At 51.9% G+C, this 20375-nt stretch overlaps 1 protein-coding gene across 5 annotated transcripts in view; it reads left to right on the top strand.

Moving 5' to 3' along the window:
- TEP1 (telomerase associated protein 1) overlaps positions 1–20019 on the top strand; it is a 42244-nt gene extending 22225 nt beyond the window's left edge. Inside the window, exons 16-55 of one of the 5 annotated variants that reach the window (XR_004348358.1) lie at positions 1375–1505; positions 1832–1891; positions 3115–3273; positions 3988–4164; positions 4327–4447; positions 4999–5123; positions 5394–5507; positions 5602–5719; positions 5878–6072; positions 6199–6374; positions 6462–6618; positions 6711–6890; positions 7349–7441; positions 7718–7850; positions 7990–8140; positions 8392–8525; positions 8714–8802; positions 9090–9204; positions 9648–9888; positions 10083–10206; positions 11018–11142; positions 11263–11362; positions 11572–11727; positions 11874–12086; positions 12301–12454; positions 12564–12776; positions 13408–13568; positions 13796–13909; positions 14890–14997; positions 15604–15736; positions 15820–15896; positions 16003–16119; positions 16271–16407; positions 16567–16691; positions 17786–17929; positions 18077–18173; positions 18906–19011; positions 19118–19323; positions 19453–19557; positions 19787–20019. Coding sequence is in view for 2 of the 5 variants with exons in the window: in XM_032622125.1 (XP_032478016.1) it covers positions 1375–1505; positions 1832–1891; positions 3115–3273; positions 3988–4164; positions 4327–4447; positions 4999–5123; positions 5394–5507; positions 5602–5719; positions 5878–6072; positions 6199–6374; positions 6462–6618; positions 6711–6890; positions 7349–7441; positions 7718–7850; positions 7990–8140; positions 8392–8525; positions 8714–8802; positions 9090–9204; positions 9648–9888; positions 10083–10206; positions 11018–11142; positions 11263–11362; positions 11572–11727; positions 11874–12086; positions 12301–12454; positions 12564–12776; positions 13408–13568; positions 13796–13909; positions 14890–14997; positions 15604–15736; positions 15820–15896; positions 16003–16135; positions 16271–16407; positions 16567–16691; positions 17786–17929; positions 18077–18173; positions 18906–19011; positions 19118–19323; positions 19453–19557; positions 19787–19909 (5523 nt within the window). In the remaining 3 variants the exon portion in view is untranslated. Of the gene's footprint in view, positions 1–1374; positions 1506–1831; positions 1892–3114; positions 3274–3987; positions 4165–4326; positions 4448–4998; positions 5124–5393; positions 5508–5601; positions 5720–5877; positions 6073–6198; positions 6375–6461; positions 6619–6710; positions 6891–7348; positions 7442–7717; positions 7851–7989; positions 8141–8391; positions 8526–8713; positions 8803–9089; positions 9205–9647; positions 9889–10082; positions 10207–11017; positions 11143–11262; positions 11363–11571; positions 11728–11873; positions 12087–12300; positions 12455–12563; positions 12777–13407; positions 13569–13795; positions 13910–14889; positions 14998–15603; positions 15737–15819; positions 15897–16002; positions 16136–16270; positions 16408–16566; positions 16692–17785; positions 17930–18076; positions 18174–18905; positions 19012–19117; positions 19324–19452; positions 19558–19786 lie in introns of those variants that run through there. The other 4 variants (XM_032622125.1, XM_032622126.1, XR_004348357.1 and 1 more) reach the window with 4 other exon arrangements.
- The last annotated feature ends 356 nt before the right edge of the window (positions 20020–20375 follow it).

The raw sequence follows: 20375 nt of genomic DNA, 5'->3' as shown, positions 1-20375 counted from the left end.
GTCAGTGACATGCTGGTAAATATTTAGCAACCAGCAATCTGGAAAAATAAGTCTTGGTTAATAGCATTTTCTAATTTCCATGATGTAATTACTCCTTCCACGGCTGATTTCAAGCTACCAACGTGCTGTCAGTGAACACAGAGTGGGGAAGAGGTACTCAGAGGTGCTCAGCACAGTTTGTATAGTATTTCCACAATAGAGATAAAGTAAATGTAAATAAGGTCAAGAGTAGATAATAGTGAAATGTAGTAAAATAATTAGGAAGTAATGATTTTTTAGTATTTGTTACCTTTGTTTTTAATATAATTTATTCAATTATAAGCTTATACAATTTAATATTTAATGATGGTCCATGTTTAACATCTGGCTCACAGAATTCCTAAAAGTTTGACAGTCAGCTCTTGTCAGCCTGAATGACCAGCTACACACTGCCCCACCCCAAACTCCACTTTATGTTAAAATTTTATTATTTTTATTAAAATTAAAAAATTTTTAATATAACTTTTAAAGGCTACTTTCCATGTACAGTTATTACAAAATATTGATTATATTCCACCTGTTGTACAGTACATCCTTGAGCTATCTTATACCCAGTACTTTGTACCTTCCACCCCCCCACCCCATATTATCCCCCTGCCACTGGTAACCTCTAGTTTGTTCTCTGTATCTGTGACTCTGCTTCTGTTTTGTTTTATTCACTAGTTTGCTGTATTTTTCAGATTTCACATATAACTGATATCACACAGTATTTGTCTTTCTCTGTCTGACTTATTTCACTTAGCATAATGCCCTCCAAGTCCACCCATGTTGCTGCAAATGGAAAAATTTTGTTCTTTTTTATGGCTGAGTAGTATTCCATTGTGTGTGTGTGTGTGTGTGTGTGTGTGTGTGTGTGTGTGTGTATACACACTAAATATATATACATACACCACATTTATATATATGTGTGTGTATATATATATATATACACACATACACCATATTTCCTCTTTTTTTTGGCTGTACCATGTGGCTTGTGGGATCTTAGTTTCCCAACCAGGGATTGAACCCGGGCCTTCAGCAGTGAGAGCACAGTATTCTAACCACTGGACCGCCAGGGAATCCCATATACCACATTTTCCTTATCCATTTATCTGTTGATGGACACTTAGGTTGCTTCCATGTCTTGCCAGCCCCAAACTCTACTTTGATGCCCCTCAAGTCAGGGTGGAGTGGGCTTTCCCACCCTGGGTGCTCTCAGAAAAGGCCGTTTTCACCCCACCTCAGAGTTTTCCTAATTCCCCAGTCCTCAGAGACCTCTTGATGTCCTGAGCTCTTTGGTACCTCTACTATCCCTCTGTTCCTCATCTTAGCCCCTCCCTTTTCATCTTACAGGTGGACAGGGTCATCGTCTTTGGCCAGACTACAAATGAGAAACTGATAAATGCAGCCAAACAGCTTTTCTGGCAACACGTGAATCCCAAGTGCCTCTTTGTTGGTGTTCTCCTAAGAAGGACAGGTTACCTGTAAGGGCGCTCACATTCCTTGCCCAGTGCCAGCAGATAGAGATCCATATTTCCTGTCTGCCTCTACTAAAGCGTGGGACACTCGCACTCACCAGACCCCTCCCCATTTCTGTCTCTTACCTCTATTGCACTTCAAGTGCTAGAACCTTCTCTGAAGTCTTCAGGCCGGCTCCATACCCCTTCGTGATGGTCCACCCCAGTCCCAGCCTAGCACAGAACCCTATTAAAAGTGCACAGGTAGGGTGTCCATCCTAGGATGTTAGGGGCAGTGACTCTGTGTTCTTGGCACTGTTTCTGACTGGTAGTGACTACTCTTCCTTTACCAGATACACAGATTTGAATCCCAATGACGTGACACTCTCAGGCTGCACTGACGGGATACTGAAGTGAGTACAGGATGGACACTGGAGAGGTTGGGGGCTTTGTTAGAACATCTTTTAGAGATTATCTGTGGCCTCTGCTCTCTTCACTTTCTTTTTTAAAAATAAATTTATTTATTTTATTTTTGGCTGCATTGGGTCTTCATTGCTGCGTGTGGGCTTTCTTTAGTTGCATCGAGCGGGGGCTACTCTTCATTGCAGTGCGCGGGCTTCTCATTGCGGTGGCTTCTCTTGTTGTGGAGCATGGGCTCTAGGCGCACGGGCTTCAGTAGTTGTGGCACAGGGGCTTAGTTGCTCCGCAGCATATGGGATCAGGAATTCCTGGACCAGGGATCGAACCCATGTCCCCTGCATTGGCAGGCAGATTCTTAACCACTGCACCACCAGGGAAGTCCTCACTTCCTTTTTAAAAGCAAGATAAAAGTTTATTCCTCTTTTACAGATGTCTAAGCATGGCAACAACACAGTATTACAGGGACCTGGGCATCTTCTATCTGTTGCTCTACCATCCTCAAATACTCTGCTTCCACCTCATAGTTCATGATGGCTGCTCCAGTTCCAGCCATTAGTTTTGTATTACATCTAGTAGGAAAGTAGAAAAGGGGACATGGGAGATTGTGCTGTTTGCTTTTAAGGGAACAACTCAAGAGTTGGTCACATCACTTCTATTCATTCTCTGTGGCCTCTGCTCCGTTCCGTTTCAGAGGAAATTCCATGTTAACTTTATTTATTTATGCCAGATCCAGAAATCTTTTAACTTTGTTTTTCTCTCCACTACTAGGATTCCCATTTATTTGTTTTTTTCCCCTGCCTTTTCCTTTGGATGCTACCCATTGCCCCCTACTCCTGTTAGGAAGCCTCATACACTTCCCTCCCTCTCCAGGGAGCTTTCATGGCTGGTACTGAGCTGATCAAGCCCAGACTGGAATAACCTGAATCTTTACACCTTCATTCAGCCCAGTTGCCTCTGGCCCAACAGAAAGCCTATGATAACCACGCACACAGCAGAAGAGGCTCTAACTGGGTTTCATCTTTGTTCTTTCATTCCTGTGGTTCTGCTGCCTCGCTTATTTCAAGTCTACATTTACTGTTTATGGTCTTCTTAAGGAGCTCCAGTTAACTGGGTGAACCTAATCTTGCCATATCTTTGTCCCCTGCCCCCTTGGAAGATCTTCCTGATTCTCACTCTGCTATTTCGCTCTCATTTATTTTGTCACTCTTTATGACAGGTTCATTGCAGAGCGTGGGGCCTCCCGCCTTCTAGAACATGTAGGCCAAATGGACAAAATATTCAAGATTCCACCGCCCCCAGGGAAGACAGAGGTCCAGTCTCTCCGGCCACTGGAAGAGAATACTCCAAGCCCCTTGGCTCCTGTTTTCCACCGTGGGTCAGTCTGTGTTTTATGCCTCTGTGAATTGGGAGGGGCTTCAGTTGAAACCTAGAGAAACTCAGGAGACTGAAATTCTGACTGTAGAGATGCTGCTTGTTCTGTTCGCTGAGGAATGCTTCCTCTTTCCCAGGTAGGGGTGTCTCTAACACAGATGGTGAACATGCCTGTTTCTCTGCTAGGGAAAGGGGTTAGGATGCGAGGCGCATGGCAGGCACCAGGGCTCAGGCAGAGGGCTTAGGGGTGCAGGCTCTGGCTTTTCCATCCTGGCTTTGCCACATAGTAGCTTGAAACTTGGGCTAGTTGCTTGATGTCTTAAGCTGTAGTTCCTTGATCAGTACAATGGAGGTAATGCTTGTGCTTACCTCACAGCGCGGTCATGAGCATTTCACGGGCAGAGTGTAGGTGTGTAATAATTATTGCTGACACAGGAGGGGTGCCCGAGAAATGGCAAGTGGGTTTATTTATTTATTTTTGGCCGCGCCGCGTGCCACGTGGGATCTTAGCTCTCTGAACCTGTGCCCCTTGCACTGGCAGTCCCCAGGTGGGGTTTAATTTCTAGGCTCTGCAGTTGAGGTTACAAGCAGGTTATTCTCTGGAGGCCTGCTGGACGCCCACCCTGCAGTCTGCTGTATCTGACTTCTCAGTGCTGAGGGGAGGTCACAGCCCTGTGTGTGAAGCTGGGCTGTGGGCTGATCCCCGGCTTTCCTGCAGATGGCACAGTGTCCGGCTTTTCATTTCCTCCACTTTCCGGGACATGCATGGGGAACGGGACCTGCTGCTGAGGTCCCTGCTGCCAGCACTGCAGGCCCGAGCGGCCCCCCACTGCATCAGCCTTCATGCCATCGACCTGCGCTGGGGCGTCACCGAGGAGGAGACCCGTCAGAACAGGTATGGGGGCCACAGAGAAGAGGGGCTGGGTCGGCGATGAGGGGCTTGAGTGGGGGAGCTGACCTGGGCAAATGCCAAGGGTACGGGATGCTCTTTGGATGCTATCGGTTGTGAGCCAGAGCCCCATCTCCCTGACATGATGCCCCTATAACCATCCTTCAGGCAGCTGGAAGTGTGCCTAGGGGAGGTGGAGAACTCGCAGCTGTTTGTGGGCATCCTGGGCTCCCGCTATGGCTATGTTCCCCCCAACTACAGCCTCCCTGACCATCCTCACTTCCTCTGGGTAAGACAGACAAGGTTGGGGCAGGGATGCGAGAAGCCTCGGTACGTCTAGAACCCTGGGACTCTGCACAGGCAGATCCTTGAGACCTGAAGTGCAACACAGGTAGAAAGTTCTGTGAGTGATCAAATCCTAGATGAGGGAATTCCTTTGGGAAATACCTCTGGGTTGGCCATGGGGTGCGAGAGGTAAGTGGTAGGGCTGATCAGGCTTTGCTGTCAGACAGAGCTGGGTTCTGATCTCCCTTCTGTCATTGTGCAGCGTTATGGAAAACGGTTTATCTTAATCTAGCCCCAACTTCTTCATATATTAAAGAGAAACAGTGATGTCTACAGTGCAGGGTTATTATAACAATTAGAAATCTACTTTAAAAATGCTCCACATGTGAAAGGCATTCCATCAACGTTAGCTATTAGCTATATTTTACTGGCTTGTATCTGGAGGGAGAGAGGAACATTACTGAGATGAAGGGGCCCTGGGGTCTTGGCAGGTCTCAGAGGAGGGGTTCGTGTGACCAGGACTGAACCTGCCTGCTCTCTGGCCTCTCCCTGCAGGCCCAGCAGTACCCTTCAGGTCGCTCTGTGACGGAGATGGAGGTGATGCAGTTCCTGAATCGGGGCCTCCGCCTGCAGCCCTCTGCCCAGCCTCTCATCTACTTCCGGGATTCTAGCTTCCTCAGGTACCTTCTGTTGCCTCCAGGCCTCAGTCTCCAAAGAAGGCCAGACAGGCTCAGTGGACGTGTCTTCTGTCTGTAACATTCAGAGTACAAGAGGGGGACCTGGAATGGAGAAACAGGGACCAGAGGGCTTGCCTTGCAGCACCAAAGCAGCCTTGCAGGAGATCTCCACTTGAGGGGTTTCAGGGAACCACAGCCAGGTCTGGTGGTTGGGGACAGAGAGAGGCTGGGGTCTGAATCCAGCCCCGCTCTTGGGGTATCTTTGGTGGTCAGCTCTGTGCCAGATGCCTGGAAGTCTGACTTTATTTCTGAGTCTGAAGAGGCTGCCCATCGGCTCTCAGAACTGAAGAGCTACCTGAGCAGACAGGAAGGGATCACCTGTCGCAGGTGAGCTGGGAGAGGTAAGGAACACCTGCACGGAGCGAGGTGGTGAGGGGGCCCCGGCCCGCTGTGACCCTGCTTGTGCTCGCTTTTCCTGCAGATACCACTGTAAGTGGGGTGATGTAGCAGCTGGCCGGCCCTATGTTGGGGAGCTGGAGACGTTTGGGCAGCTGGTTCTGCAGGATGTGTGGAATATGATCCAGAAGCTTTACCTACAGGTCAGCAGGAGCTCTGGTGGCCAGGGGAGTGGAGAGGGGGTAGGCTGGGCCGGGTAGTCCTGGGTGGGAGGTAACTTGGTGGGGGGCACAGTGAGTTTTAGGCCTGGGGTCCTGAGGAACATGGAAACATAGGTAGTCACTGCCCCATGTGTTCTCAGCCTGCGGTCCAGCTGGAGCAGCCAGTGCCCATCCAAGATGATGACTTGGTCCAGGCCGCCTTTCAGCAGCTGAAGAACCCACCGAGCCCTGCCCGACCGCGCCTTCTTCAGGACACAGTGCAGAAGCTGAGGCGCCACGGGGGGAGGCTGAGCCTGGTGACCGGGCAGTCGGGACAGGGCAAGACCACCTTCCTGGTACAGAGTCTCAGAGGCCTGGACAGGAAGGGAGGGCTGCGTGAGCTCAGGAGGGCTAAGGAGGTGGGAAACAGGAAGCTTGTGCATGTGAAATGTGACCATGTTTTCTGGTTTCTTCCCATGCAGGCATCTCTTGTGTCAGCCCTGCAAGCTCCTGATGGGGCCACGGTGGCCCCCTTAGTCTTCTTCCACTTTTCAGGGGCCCGCCCTGACCAGGGTCTTGTCCTCACCTTGCTCAGACGCCTCTGTGCCTATCTGCATGGCCAACTGCCAGAGCCAAGTGCCCTCCCCAGCACATACCGGTGTGTTTCCTCCCCCACTCAGCCCAGCCTTGTTGATAGCGCGTGACACCACCCCTGCCGACCTTGGTCTTCCTCCTGCACACACAGGGGCCTGGTGTGGGAGCTGCAGCAGAGGCTGCTCCCCAAGTCTGCTCAGTCCCTGAAAACTGGCCAGCCTCTGGTGCTGATCATTGATGGGGCTGACAGGTTGGTGGACAAGCGTGGACGGCTGATCTCGGACTGGATCCCTAAGACCCTTCCCCGGGTAAGTGTGAGAAGGAGGTGGGGTGGGATGCAGTAGGGAGCGTTCTCCTCCTTTTCCTTCAACGTTTTTACCCTGTTGCCCAAATCCCACAGTGGGTGCACCTGGTGCTGAGTGTGTCCAGTGATTCCGGCCTGGGGGAGACACTCGAGCAGAGCCAAGGTGCCCATGTGGTGGCCCTGGGGCCTCTGGAGCCATCTGCCCGGGCCCGGCTGGTGCGAGAGGAGCTGGCTCTGTACGGGAAGCGGCTGGAAGAGTCACCTTTCAACAACCAGGTTGGGTGTAGGCCAGGGCGGGTGGGTGTGTGGGGTGAATCTGGGAGCTGGGAGAACCCTGCGTGCTGAAGCTAGCAGCTGCCCCACACAGACCAGCTCCTTCATTTTCTCAGCCGAGGGAAGTTGTCAATAAGATAACTGCGATTCCTTATAATGTCACCCATTCCTTTTCTCGTGGTGAATGGCCTCTCCAGGGCCTGTCCGGGCGAGGGGAGGAGAAAGCTGTGGCTGTCGAATGGGGTAGGCGGGGTTTTCTGAAAGCGCGGCTGGCTGGCTAGAGCAGTGCGGGGGCAGGGATGGCTGTGTCCTGAGGTGATGCCATGGGTCTCTTCCCCGGTGGGGCCTCTGAGAGGAGAAGCTGCCCCGCCCTGGGCTTGGTGCCAGGACGGAGGGCAGGCGGTGGAGGGCTGGCTGTGGCCAGGCTCGCTGGTCCTGTGCTGAGTCCTCTGAGTCTTCAGATGCAGCTGCTGCTGGTGAAGCGGGGCTCAGCCCTGCCGTTCTACCTGCGCTTGGTCACTGACCACCTGAGGCTCTTCACGCTCTTTGAGCAGGTCAGTGGAGGACGTGAACGCTCACTCTTCATCTTCGAAGTCCTAATCCCACTCCCCAGTCTCCATTCAGCCTCTTTCTCCCACCCTCATCCTTTGCCATCTTGTGATCACCCATTCCTCATCCACACCCCCAAGCCCTGCTTCTCTCCCACCAGCGTTGCTCTTTCCTTGTCATCCCTTCGCATTTTGTTTTCTGATGTCCCCTCCCCTACCCACAACCAAAGCTGCTTCTCCCCCTCCCCTCACTGACTGAGGCCCCTCCCTGTCCCCTCCCAGGTGTCTGAGAGACTCCGGACCCTGCCCGCTACCGTCCCTCTGCTGCTGCAGCACATCCTGGGCACCTTGGAACAAGAGCACGGCCCTGATGTCCTTCCCCAAGCCTTGGCCACTCTTGAGGTCACCCGCAGCGGTCAGTACTTGGAGTGGGCTCGGGGGTTGCATGACCTTCAGTTCGGTTGGGGCCTCAGCAAGCGGTACAAGGAGGGACTAGGTGTCATGGGGGTGGGTACGTTGCGTGGTTTAGGGCCTCAGAGAGCTTGGGTTTTTAGGTCTGACCGTGGACCAGTTGCATGGAGTGTTGAGTGCCTGGCGGATACTTCCCAGGGGGACCAAGACCTGGGAAGAAGCAGTGGCTGCTGGTAACAGCGGGGACCCCTACCCCATGGGTTCGTTTGCCTACCTCGTCCAGAGTCTGCGCAGGTATAGGTGCCCCCAGCTGAGTTCCCACTGACTTCTGTACCTCCCTGTCTTTGAGCGAGGACCCCATGTGATCCTCCCTTCATTCTACCCTTCCCTCCGTATAGCCCCTGACACTTGTCTCCCAGACCCTGAATGGCTGTCACTCAAGTTACCACTGTTTGAGGTGGGAATGGGAACCCACAGCTGTGCCAGATGCTCACTTACAGGCCTCCTCCCTCTTGTCCTGCCTTCTCTCCCTCACACGGGATCAGTTTGCTAGGGGAGGGACCCCTGGAGCGCCCTGGTGCCCGGCTTTGCCTCCGTGATGGGCCCCTGAGAACAGCCGCTAAATGTCGCTATGGGAAGAGGCCAGAGCTGGAGAAGACGGCACACATCCTCATCGCAGGTGACTGCAGCCCAGTGAACCCCCGGGACACTGACTGTGTGGGACCTGGTACTCCACATCGGCTGGCCCCCTCACCTGCTACCCCAGGGGGGTGGATGGCTCTTGCAGTAGCCTGAGGTATGTGATCTTTGGAGATGCTTCAGGGCCGAGCCCGTCTCAGTGTCTGTTCCTGTGACCCACACCTGCAGCTCAGCTCTGGAAGACGTGTGACCCTGATGCCTCAGGTACCTTCCGAAGTTGCCCTCCTGAAGCTCTGGGAGACCTGCCTTATCACCTGGTTAGTCCCCAGATCCTATAGGCACCCTCTCCCAAGGAACTTCTTTGGCTCTTCTGAGACCTCTCTCCCCCATGACCACCACCATCATCTCCACTGCCGTTATCACCCCCACCCCCTTCCCAAACTCCGTGTACCTTTCTCCTTTCAGTTTTCCTGCCCTCGTCCTTCAGGTCCTTTGTCCCAGCTCCTAAGTCTAGGTCTTAGCTGCACAGGCAGGGTCCAAGACTAGACGGTCCCTCCTCACCAGGCTCATCACATCCCTAATGAATCCAGTCTGACTTTCCCAGCTCCAGAGCGGGAACCGTGGCTTTCTTGCAAAGTTCCTTACCAGTCTCCACGTGGTGGCTGCACACCTGGAACTGGGTCTGATGTCTCAGCTCCTGGAGGCCCATGCCCTCTATGGTGAGATGAGTTACTGGGTGGAGTCTTCTCCAAGCAGTGGCTCCTGGGTGTGTTCATGGGGGTCGGCCTGCTCGGAGGGAGGTGTAATGGAAAGAACAGTTGAATTTCTGTTCCAAGGTGAAAAGGCAAGAGGGTAAGCATGTGATTCTTGGGAGACCTTTTGCTTAGGTCTCTTAAACCAGAGGCTCTCACACTTTATTTAGTGGGCATACAATTACTTGGGAAACTTGTTGAAACTGCTGATCCCTGCGTCCCCAGATTCTGGTTTCCTAGGTCTGGAGTGGGACCCAAAGCTTCGTACTTTTAACAGATGTTCCTGATGTGGGACCAGAGGGCCACACTTTGAGACTTAGCATTTTAGACATATCATATGATTGACTTGGTGCTGGGGTTAATGGGGGTCCAGGCTGGCTCCCCAGTGACACCCCACATCTCTTCTATAGCTTCCTCAGTCCCTGACAAGGAACAGAAGCTTCCTGAGGCTGATGTTGCTGTATTTCACACCTTCCTGAGGCAGCAGGCTTCAGTCCTCAGCCAGTACCCACTGCTCCTGCACCAGCAGGCAGCCAACCAGCCTCTGTACTCGCCCCTTTGCCGCCAGGCCCCCCAGCTCTCCCAGCGATGGCACCTCCAGCGCATGCTACGTTGGCTTAATAAACCCCAGACCCTGAGGGGCCAGCAAAGGTAAAACCCTTGACCCCAGATGCTGGCAAACCTGCCAGAGAGCAAGCTGCAGCCCTCTCTGAAACTGGAGAGTAAAGAACAGACCGCAGTCACCATGGAGAGGGGGGTTCAGGCCCAGAAATGCAGAAACGAATTCCCATCCTCTTCCTTGCCTCATTCCTCATCTCCTCCCTTTCTTGCTGTTCTTCCTCTAGCTCCAGCCTGTCCCTGGCAGTTTTCTCACCCCCCACAGCTGCGGCCTTCTCCCCCAATGGGCAAAGAGCAGCTGTGGGCACTGCCAGTGGGACGGTTTACCTGTTGGACCTGAGAACCTGGCAGGTACGGCACACAAGGCGGGGTGGGATTTACCTTCAGAAGAGCCTCACGTCCTGCCCCGAAGCCCGAGGCAAGCCAAACCCACCAGTTATCACCCTGTTTGATTCGGCACTATACTAAACACTGCAAGGAACACAGGGCTTAGGACATTGTCTTTGCCCACCAGGTGGTCAGTTTTGTTGAAAAACAAGGCATACAAGGTAAAAAAGGAACCAAAACATAGCCATGTGGCATAGGTAAGAGGTAAGTGAGTTGTGCAGTTACTGGAGGACGCAGGATGGAGACGGGGAGGCGTTCCGGGTTGAGTGAGGAACCCGGGCGAAGACGCTGGGGGCATGTTCCCTGTACGTTGCTGAAAATAATGGCAGCAGGCAGTAGGACAGTAGGCGGGAGATGTGGGCTCTGCAGCCACAGCTGCCGTCTCCTCTTCCACCCATGTCAGTGCCCCCCGCCCCCCATAGGCGTGTGTGTGACATCATTCCCGCCTCAGGAGCACCAAACCTTCTGTGACTCGGGGGTTATGTATGGGGTTCGAAGTGAGGGGGACGATGTGACCTCACTTGGATCAGGACGTCCCACTTGAAGCTGTTCGAGCTTGGCCTAGGTCTGGAGTAGGGCCCAAAGCTTTGCACTTTTCACAGGGGCTCCTGCTGTGGGACCAGAGGGCCAGAGTTTGAGACGTAGCAGGGAGTGTAGAGAGCGAAGGGCTCCAGCCCTTCTAGCCATTGCCTCCTTCCTGGTTGGGGCTTGGAGTGGCTGGACGTGGACTGGTCAGGGGCGTGTCCTGAGTGCGCTTCCCCGCTCACTGTCACAGGAGGAGAGGTCTGTGGTGAGTGGCTGTGATGGGGTCTCCTCTTGTTCGTTCCTCTCCGACAACGCCCTCTTTCTTACTGGCTTTGACGGGCTCCTGGAGCTCTGGGACCTGCAGCACGGCTGTCGGTAAGGGGCCCCTCACGTCTCAGCGTGAGGGCCGTCCCTGTTTGTTGGAAGCCCAGGGGGAGGGGGACGAGGAGGGAGTCTGTGGCCAGGGGGCCCCCTGACCTTGTCTCCCTGGGGTAGGGTGCTCCAGATCAAGGCTCACCAGTACCGGATCACCGGCTGCTGCCTGAGCCCAGACGGCCGGCTTCTGGCCACCGTGTGCCTGGGGGGAGGCTTGAAGGTAAGGACCAGGGGGCTGTGGTGGTGCAAGCGGCCCTGAACCCGGGGTCAGCCCTGTGAGATCGTTCTCCTCAGTGCGGCAGAGGCTCCGGCTGCTTGGCCTGCTGAGGGCAAGGGACTGGACAAGGTGGCCCCTGGAGCTCTGGGACTGAGCGGCTCAGGCATCTGTGTCCAGCACCCTGAGTCCTCCTCCCCTTCTCTCTCGTCCAGCTGTGGGACACGGTCCGCGGGCAGCTGGCCTCCCAGCACGCCTGTCCCAAGCCCCTCAACTGCGTCGCTTTCCACCCAGAGGGGCAGGTGATAGCCATTGGCAGCTGGGCTGGCAGTTCCAGCTTCTTCCAGGTGGATGGGCTCCAAGTCACCAAGGTGAGAGGAGCCGGGTGGCCCTGGGGAAGGAAGCACGGGAGGGTGGGAGTGGAGGGCGGGAAATGGCGGGCACCTGCATCCTGGGTCACTCTCAGTTTGGGTTGAGAGCAGGGCCCTGACGTTCCAGTTTCTACCTCTCCGTGCAGGAGCTGGGGGCCCCAGGAGCCTCTGTCCGTGCCTTGGCCTTCAGTGCGTCTGGGCGGGCTGTAGCTGTGGGCCGGCTGGACGGGATGGTGGAGCTCTGGGTCTGGCAGGAGGGGACACGGCTGGCTGCCTTCCCTGCGCACCACGGCTTTGTTACTGCCGCCCTTTTACTGCGTGCTGGGTGCCAGTTACTGACAGCTGGAGAGGATGGCAAGGTCAGGTTACAGAGGGCTGGCGGTGGGCTATGAGGAGGGTTGCAAAGGTGTGGGACTATTTGGGGGAGGGTGGCGCCTTTGCCGAGGAGTCTGGAGGAGCTTGTGCTACGGGGAGGGGGTGCGGTGTGTGCACAGTAGCTCTCGGGGACGAGTCTCTGGAAGGAGGACTTTAATGGGGGGTGGGTTATCTTTAAGCCCCTTTCTTGGCCCTCAGGTTCAGGTGTGGTCCGGGTCTCTGGGTCGTCCCCGTGGGTGCCTAGGTTGCCCCTCTCTCTCTTCTGCCCTCTCCGTGGCCCTCAGCCCAGATGGCGATCAGGTGGCTGTTGGCTACCGAGCAGATGGCATTCGGATCTACACAATCTCTTCAGGTACCGGAGGGAGAAGGGTTGGAGTGTCTGAGCCTGGAAAGGGCCCCTCTCCCCCAACTCTGGCCCTCTTTCTGAGCGTCTTACTCTGTTGTTGTCCCTCATTCTCTAGGTTCCCAGGGGGCTCAGTGTCAAGCGCTAGATGTGGCAGTGTCTGCACTGGCCTGGCTCAGCCCTAAGGTGTTGGCGAGTGGTGCAGAAGATGGGGCCCTGCAGGGCTGGCTGCTCCAGGGAGGCTCCCTTCAGTCCCTCTGGCTCTTGTCCAGACACCGGAAGCCTGTGCTGGCACTGGCCACGTCCCAGGAACTCTTGGCTGCTGCCTCAGGTACGGCTGGGCAGTGGGCATGGGCAGGGTCGTGAATCACTGTTCCTTTCAAATGTGCTAACACCTTTCTTCGATTTGTATGTATATGCGTGCATGAAAATACACACGCCTATATAACTTTGTTTTTTACAACTTGCAAAGTGCTTTTAAATGCGTTTATCTTGCATAGTCAGTCTAGGCTGTTTCTTCTTGTTCCCTAACCCTGATTCTGGGACCTCTTTTTAATTCCTGTCACCCTTTGAGTTTCTGCCTAGTGCTGTGTAAAAGGGATGGGTCTCCCTTAGGAGAAGAGAGAGACGTTAAGGTGAAAATGGCCTTAGTCCTGTCTAGGTAAGAGGCTTGTTCAGAGTGACACTGTGCACCTTAGGAGAGGAGGGTGTGGAGGTGCAGTCGGGAGTTAGAAGGAGACGGCTGCAGAGCCAGAGCCGGGAGTGCCTGGCATTCCTGCCCTGTGCCTCACATGGTGAATGATCCTTGTCCAGGACCTGGGTGGGACTCACGGCGTCCCTCCCTTGGAGCTGTGCCCTCAGACATCACCTTCAGCCCCCATGATTCCCTTTGTCTTTGGCCTCCCAGGCCTGTGTCACTTCCTCTTTCAGAAAATCTTCCTCTCTCTCCATTTCTAATGCAGAGGACTTCACAGTGCGTCTGTGGCCAAGGCAGTTGCTGGCACTGCCACAAAAGACAGAAGACTTTCCCTGTGGCACTGAGCTCCGGGGACACGAGGGCCCCGTAAGCTGCTGTAGCTTCAGCACCGATGGATGCAGCCTGGCCACCGGGGGCAGGGATCGGGTGAGCTGCAGGGCCCTCCTCCCCGTGGGCCTCCAGCCCCTCTGGTCCTGGATTCTTGAGCAGCTCGCTTCCCACTGCTTCCTCCAGCTTTTTGCTTTGCTCAGTGGCCTGCATGGGATCTGCCCACCCGTCCTCCTTTGATATTCCCTCTTTCCTTGAGACCTTTTGCCTGAGATGGCCCTGGTGTCCTATGGTCCTGATGGCTTCCTCTCTTGGGGCCTGTCCAGAGTCTGCTCTGCTGGGATGTGAGGACACCCAAAGCCCCTGTTCTGATTTGCTCCTTCTCTGCCTGTCACCGAGACTGGGTCACTGGTTGTGCCTGGACCAAAGACAACCTCCTGGTGAGTGAATGGGTGGGGGTGGGGGTGGCACAAAGCTCAGCAGGGTTCCTGGGGGAGGACAACACATTCCACCTCATCCTGTTCCTAATACCCATGTATAATATAGTATATGATTTTCTAACACCTAATATAATAGCTCACATTTATTGAGCACTTAGTATGTGCCAGACATTGGACTAAGCCCTTGGCATATATGGCCTCGTTTAGTCTTTACAACATCCTGTAAAGAAGATAGTACTATTCTCTCTATTTCATAGACAAGGATATCGAGCTCAGCTAGATTAAAGACCATTTCCAGGGTCATGTAAGTGAAGAAGCTGAGCCAGTAAACTTTATGATAAGAAAGCCCATGCTCTTAACAAGAACACAGAACTGTCTCCCCAAGGGCTTAGGATGCCCTGTGTCTGCAGGTAAAGGTAGTGCTATGATTTCTTTGGTCCTAAGTGAAAAATGGGTCTCAAATTATGCACTCAGCGTTGGTAAAGCCTAGTTTTCCAACTCAGAGTCCCTGTTGTTCTCAAAAAGAAACGAGTAGCAATTGAATAGACTTGTCATTGTCTGTCCTACCCCTGACTTCTAGGCAGCCAGATCTCTCCTGGGCGTTGCAGACTTCTCACCTTTGTCGGGGATGAGAGAAAGTTGTTGTTGACTGACATTATGTTAATAACAAGGACAATAGCTACTATTTATTCAATGCTCACTATGTACCAGGCATCCTGCTAAGTCCTTTACGTAGATGCTTCAGCCCCATATCAGTAGGTACACTGCCATTATCCTAGTTGAGCAGATGAGAAGCCTGAGGCCCAGAGAGATGAACTTGTCCCAGGTCACCAAGGAATGAATGGTGGAACTAGGATTTGAACCCAGGACAGCCCTTGCTGTTAATCACAAGGCTTACCGCCCTCCACCCTATGTTATAAGTATAGAGAAATGCTGGAGGGATGCTGATTATTCCACTCCTCTGCCCTCTGACTCTGCAGGTCTCCTGCTCCAGTGATGGCTCTGTAAGGCTGTGGGACCCAGAGTCGAGACAGCAGCTTGGTCAGTTCCTGGGTCACCAGAGTGCCGTGAGCGCCGTGCTGGCTGTGGTGAGAAGGCAGTGGAGAGCTCACTGGGGGTCCCTGGGAAGGTTAAGGGGGCTTTGGGAGACTGGATGCATTGCGTATCTAATCCCAAAGGCAAAAGGAGTATAAAGAGTGAGATGCTTGGGCTTCCCTGGTGGCGCAGTGGTTGAGAGTCCGCCTGCCGATGCAGGGGATGCGGGTTCGTGACCCGGTCCGGGAAGATCTCACATGCCGCGGAGCGGCTGGGCCCATGAGCCATGGCCGCTGAGCCTGCGCGTCCAGAGCCTGTGCTCCGCAACGGGAGAGGCCACAGCAGTGAGAGGCCCGCGTACCACAAAAAAAAAAAAAAAAAAAAAAAAGTGAGGTGCTTGGGCCTGAATTAGAGCAGGATTAGGGTATTGAGGCTGAGGGTTGGTGTGAGGGGAGGGAGAGGATGAAAACACAGTATCTCAGTATCATGACCTCGTGGCATGATGAAAGTCCTGCGCCTCCCAGCCCCACTATCCGGGGTGTCCTCATTCTTTGACATCTTCTAGGCCCTTAATACTGAACCCACACCTCTGTGGCGGGAGTCGTAATTCCCATGTCCCACTCAGTGTGACTCTTCTCTTATCCTGTGCTCTGGGGCAGGAGGGGCACGTGGTATCTGTGGGCCGAGATGGGACCTTGAAAGTGTGGGACCATCAGGGTGTGGAGATGACCAGCATCCCTGCTCACTCAGGACCCATCAGCCACTGTGCAGCTGTCCTGGAGCCCAGTGCAGGTAATGAAATGTCAGCCACCTTCCCGTCCCCGCTGCCTGTTCCCTTCTCCCCTTCTCCTGACTCAGTTTCTGTATCTTATCAGCTGGCCAGCTGGGGTCAGAGCTTCTGGTGGTAACTGTGGGATTGGATGGGGCCACACGGTTGTGGAATCCACTCTTGGTGAGTTCCCTGAAAGGCCTTGGGTGGGGGCAGTGGAGAGGGTATGATGGTACAGCGTCCTGTTGTGTCACCTCCCCACTGTGCCATCTCCATCCTTTCCTCCTAGGTGTTTCAAACACACACCCTCCTGGGACACAGTGGCCCAGTCAGTGCAGCTGCTGTTTCAGAAACCTCAGGCCTCCTGCTGACTACCTCAGAGGATGGTTCCATACAGCTCTGGCAGGTACCTGAAGAAGCAGGTGAGGTGTGGAGAGACTCAAGGTGTGAAAGGGGGGTGTGTTTGTCGGACCAAGAAGGTCAAGGGTAGCCTGCTATCTCCTCTTGTATCCCAACAGTGGTCCAGCTCCTAATGAATCACTTCCTTTCTTCTCCAGATGACACATATATACCCAGGAGTCATGCAGCCATCACTGCTGTGGCCTGGGCCCCAGACGGTTCTATAGCAGTGTCTGGGAATCAAGCTGGGGAACTCACCTTGTGGCAGGAAGCTAAGGCTGTGGCCACAGCACAGGTGAGTTGGGTCAACTTCAGTTCTTTGTTTATGTGAATTCTGCCCTGGCTATGTATCTGATGGTATGTGCCGGGGTTAGAGGTTGCGTAGATGCCTGGGATGGGGAAGAAGGTTAATCCTGGTTCCTCAGAAATACTGAAATAAACTTGTATTCACTAGGCTCCAGGCCGCATCAGTGCTCTGATCTGGTACTCAGCACACACCTTGATTGTTGTCAGTGCTGATGAAAAAGTCAGTGAGTGGCAAGTGGAACTGCAGAAGGGTTCAGCACCCAGAAATTTCAGGTGAAATGAGGCGGCTGGGTTAATGAATACAGTTACATCTGGGATTTTGCTCAAATCACTCCCTTCTACTTCTGAACTAGGTCAATAGGATGTTAGTAAGCAGGAAAAAGTCACTGGGAAATTGTTTTCTGCTCATCATGTCAATTTAAGTAATAATTATCAAGTGCCTACTTTATGCTAAGCTCTGGGCCAGGCAGTGTGAACCAGATTGAAATTAATTTTTAACTAAGGGAGCTTACAGTACAGGAATGTGCACATAAGTAAACTGCCAACAATATGCAGAGTGATTACTGCTATAATAAAGATATATATATATATTTTATATATATATATATATTTTATATACATATATGTAAAATTCCTGGGGCTGCAGAATTTAAGACATTTACTGTTTACAAAAGAGTTGCTATTTGAGATTGGGCTTAGAGGATGAGTAGGAGTTTTCTGAATCAGTAAGGGAAGGGAATGGTGTTTTAGGAAGAGGAGGTAGCATTAACAAAAGGCATGGAGGCATGAGAGTGTGTGGTGTGTTCTGAGTATAGCTCAGTCTTTGGGTTCTTGGTGCGAGTGGTGGTGGGGAATTGGGTTGAAAAAATAAACTGGGGCCAGGCTGTAGAGGGCACAGTGCTAAGAATTTTGAGCAGAATAATTATCTGAATTTTAGAAAGAGAACTCTAGTGGCCACACGGAGGATGGTTAGTAGTAGAGAGATACTAAACGTAGGGTGACCACATTTACAGCTGATGCTCTAGTCCAGGGAAGACAGAACGTGAGCCCTGACCTGGGCAGTGGGGATGAAAAGGAAAGATAAAGATTTAGGCATGTGTTGCCAGTAGAGTCCACAGTGCTTATCAATCAATTGGAGGTCAGGAGGGAAGGAAAGGACAGGAATGTTAGAGATTCCTGGTTTGAGCAGATAAGGTGATGATGGTATGATGAATACTAATATAACAAAAACAGAAAGAGGAACACAATTTGTAGGGATGGTGATATATTTTGTTTTATACTTTACTCCTGAGGAATTCATGGGGAACTGAGAGAGACGGACTAAGGTAGAATCTTTCTCTGTCCATGTATCCCTTTTTGCGCTATAGTCTTCACCTGAACCGAGTTCTGCAGGAGGACTTAGGGTTCCTGACAGGTGTAAGTCTGGTCCCTGACGGTCACTCCCTCATCTTGGCCAAAGCAGATTTGCAATTACTGCACATGAAGCCAGGTGATGAGCCCTCTGTAATCTGGTAAGATCCAAAATGTTTTCTCTTGGGCTGGAGAAAAGAGGAAAAGTGGGTTAGTGGCTACCCTGAGTTTGGGTCTAACTAGAACAAACATTGGGGTCTTACAGAGAGGTGTTCCTGGGCTTAGCCTCTTTCTTTCTTATCAACCAGGAGAAGCTATTCAGAAGATCCTATAATGTTGTCCACCCACCAGGACTATGGTGTGTTTGTCCTGCAGTCAATGAACCTCAGAGTTCTTTCTTTCTCAGTAAGTTCTGTCTGGGTGTGTGTTAAAACAAACATTTGTCCAGGACCAATGTTTTAAAGCCTTGGGGCCATGATGGAGGATAAGAGGAAGGAAGGGCAAAGCAGTTGGTTCCAAATCCCCTTCTCTTCCTTCAACTATAGCTCTACTTAAGAGCATTTTATATCGGGTTTCCCTATAAGATTTCATTGATACTAAAAAGGATTCTAGTGTTTAAAAGAATCATGGGAAATGATAAACCTAGTTGTTTTCATTGCATTTTCTTCATATCTGTCTTGTCTTGCCACTGTGAGTATTAGCAGTGTCTTGAACAGTACAGATATATATCATAGACATTATGTTGGGCGAAAGAAGCCAGACACAAAAAACTACATATTACATGATTTCACCTAAATGAAGTTCAAGAACAAGCAAAAGTAATGTATAGTGACAGAAGTCAGAATATTGTTAGCTCTGGGGGTGGTGATACTCTGGTATTGACTGGGAAGGGGCATGAAGGCGACTTTCCAGGGTGATGGAAATGTTCTACATCTTGATCTGGGCAAGGATTACATGGATGTATACACGTGTAAATTTTATCAAGATGTCCATCTAAGATTTGTGTATCAGTACTTTCCTGTACCTAGGATACGATTTTGAAAAATCTTGACCAGCCCAGAGCAGAAAAGAGTTGCTTTGTCTGGGCAGCAGTAAGTGATACAAGTAGGCTAATCAAAATGATCTATCCTTTCACAGAGCCAAAAGGAATTAGGAGAGTTTTCAGAGTGCCCAGAATTTGATCTGAGCTTAGAGAATCCTAATAAGACCCTCATATCGGTAACTCAGGCCAAACCTGAATCTGGTGAGTGGTGATGGGAGGGCCCAAGGAATCCAGAGGTGGCCTAGGGGAGGATGGTGGATCCTTCAAAGTCTAAGACCTGGCTCAAACTCTGCCCTTGAAATGGCAGAGTCCTCATTTTTGTGTGCCAGCTCTGATGGGACGCTGTGGAACCTAGCTAGATGCAATGTTGAAGGAGAATGGACCACAGATAATATCTGGCAGGAAAAAGTAGAAATGCCTGAAACCCGAACTCCAGAGACAGATGCGTGTGTATGTGCTGACACGTATACCTGTCCAGCAGTCCCACAGCTAAAGACACGGCAGCGTAGAAAGGTGAGTTTGAGGGAAAGGTCACAGACATTGGGGAGGAGGCTCTAGGTCTGACCCAGCAGACTTCTCTGCTTCCTTGTCTGAGGCGGGTCCACTGAGAACTCACCACACCTCTTCCCCTCCCTCCCTAAGATTCACACAGGCTCTGTCACAGCCCTCCACGTGCTGCCTGAGTTGCTGGTGACAGCTTCAAAGGACAGAGATGTTAAACTGTGGGAGAGACCCAGTATGCAGCTCGTAAGTGTGTGTGTGTGTGTGTGTGTGTGTGTGTGTAAGGAGGGCTAAAGGGATGTCATAGAGCAAACTTGGGGTAAGAAAGGGCAAAAGATCAAGACTGTGTTCTTCTGTCCTTCTTGCAGTAATGTGCAACTAACCTGTTTCTAAACAAAAGTCATTGGTGTGAGACAAATAAGTAAGGAGGCCCTAGGCTTGTAGCCCACATCTCCCGTTTTTGTTCCCATTGTAGCTGGGCCTGTTCCGATGTGAAGGGGCAGTGAGCTGCCTGGAACCTTGGCTGGGTCCTAACTCTGCCCTGCAGCTCGCAGTGGGAGACACACAGGGCAATGTATACTTTCTGTCCTGGGAATGAAGATCACTGCTCAGGGCAAAGAGACCGCTTGAGCTAGAGATGCAAAGCCTGAAGACACCAGTGGCTACGTTCTTGATACAATTATATAAATAAAAGGTGGGAAAATCTCACATGCAGTGCTGCCTGTGTTCTTAATGTGGATTTGGACCAAGAGGGAAGAATATGAATGTTCTTATGTCTCTTTTCTGATTTAACATTAATCCTTACCAGAACTGCAAGAAAGTGAACCAGATCTTTAGTATTCTTTGAAATTATGCTTTAGAATTCTTGTGTCATTTTCTGGCCCCAGGACCGTAAGGTATAACTCCTACCAGGAGGAGGAATGAAAGTGATGTTGACCAGCACTTAGTTTGAACAGAAATCTGAAGACCTCTCACTTGTTCAAGGAAGAGGAAGAGAAGGAAGAATGAGTCACTTGGGCCCTGGTTCAGGGTATTTGGAAAGAACTGGGATAGAACCAGGACAA

This window comes from Phocoena sinus, chromosome 2 (genome assembly GCF_008692025.1).
Source record: "Phocoena sinus isolate mPhoSin1 chromosome 2, mPhoSin1.pri, whole genome shotgun sequence".
Taxonomy (NCBI): Eukaryota; Metazoa; Chordata; class Mammalia; order Artiodactyla; family Phocoenidae; genus Phocoena; species Phocoena sinus.
The sequence above is the reverse complement of the archived record's forward strand: the minus strand, read 5'-3'. Positions and strand labels throughout refer to the sequence as shown.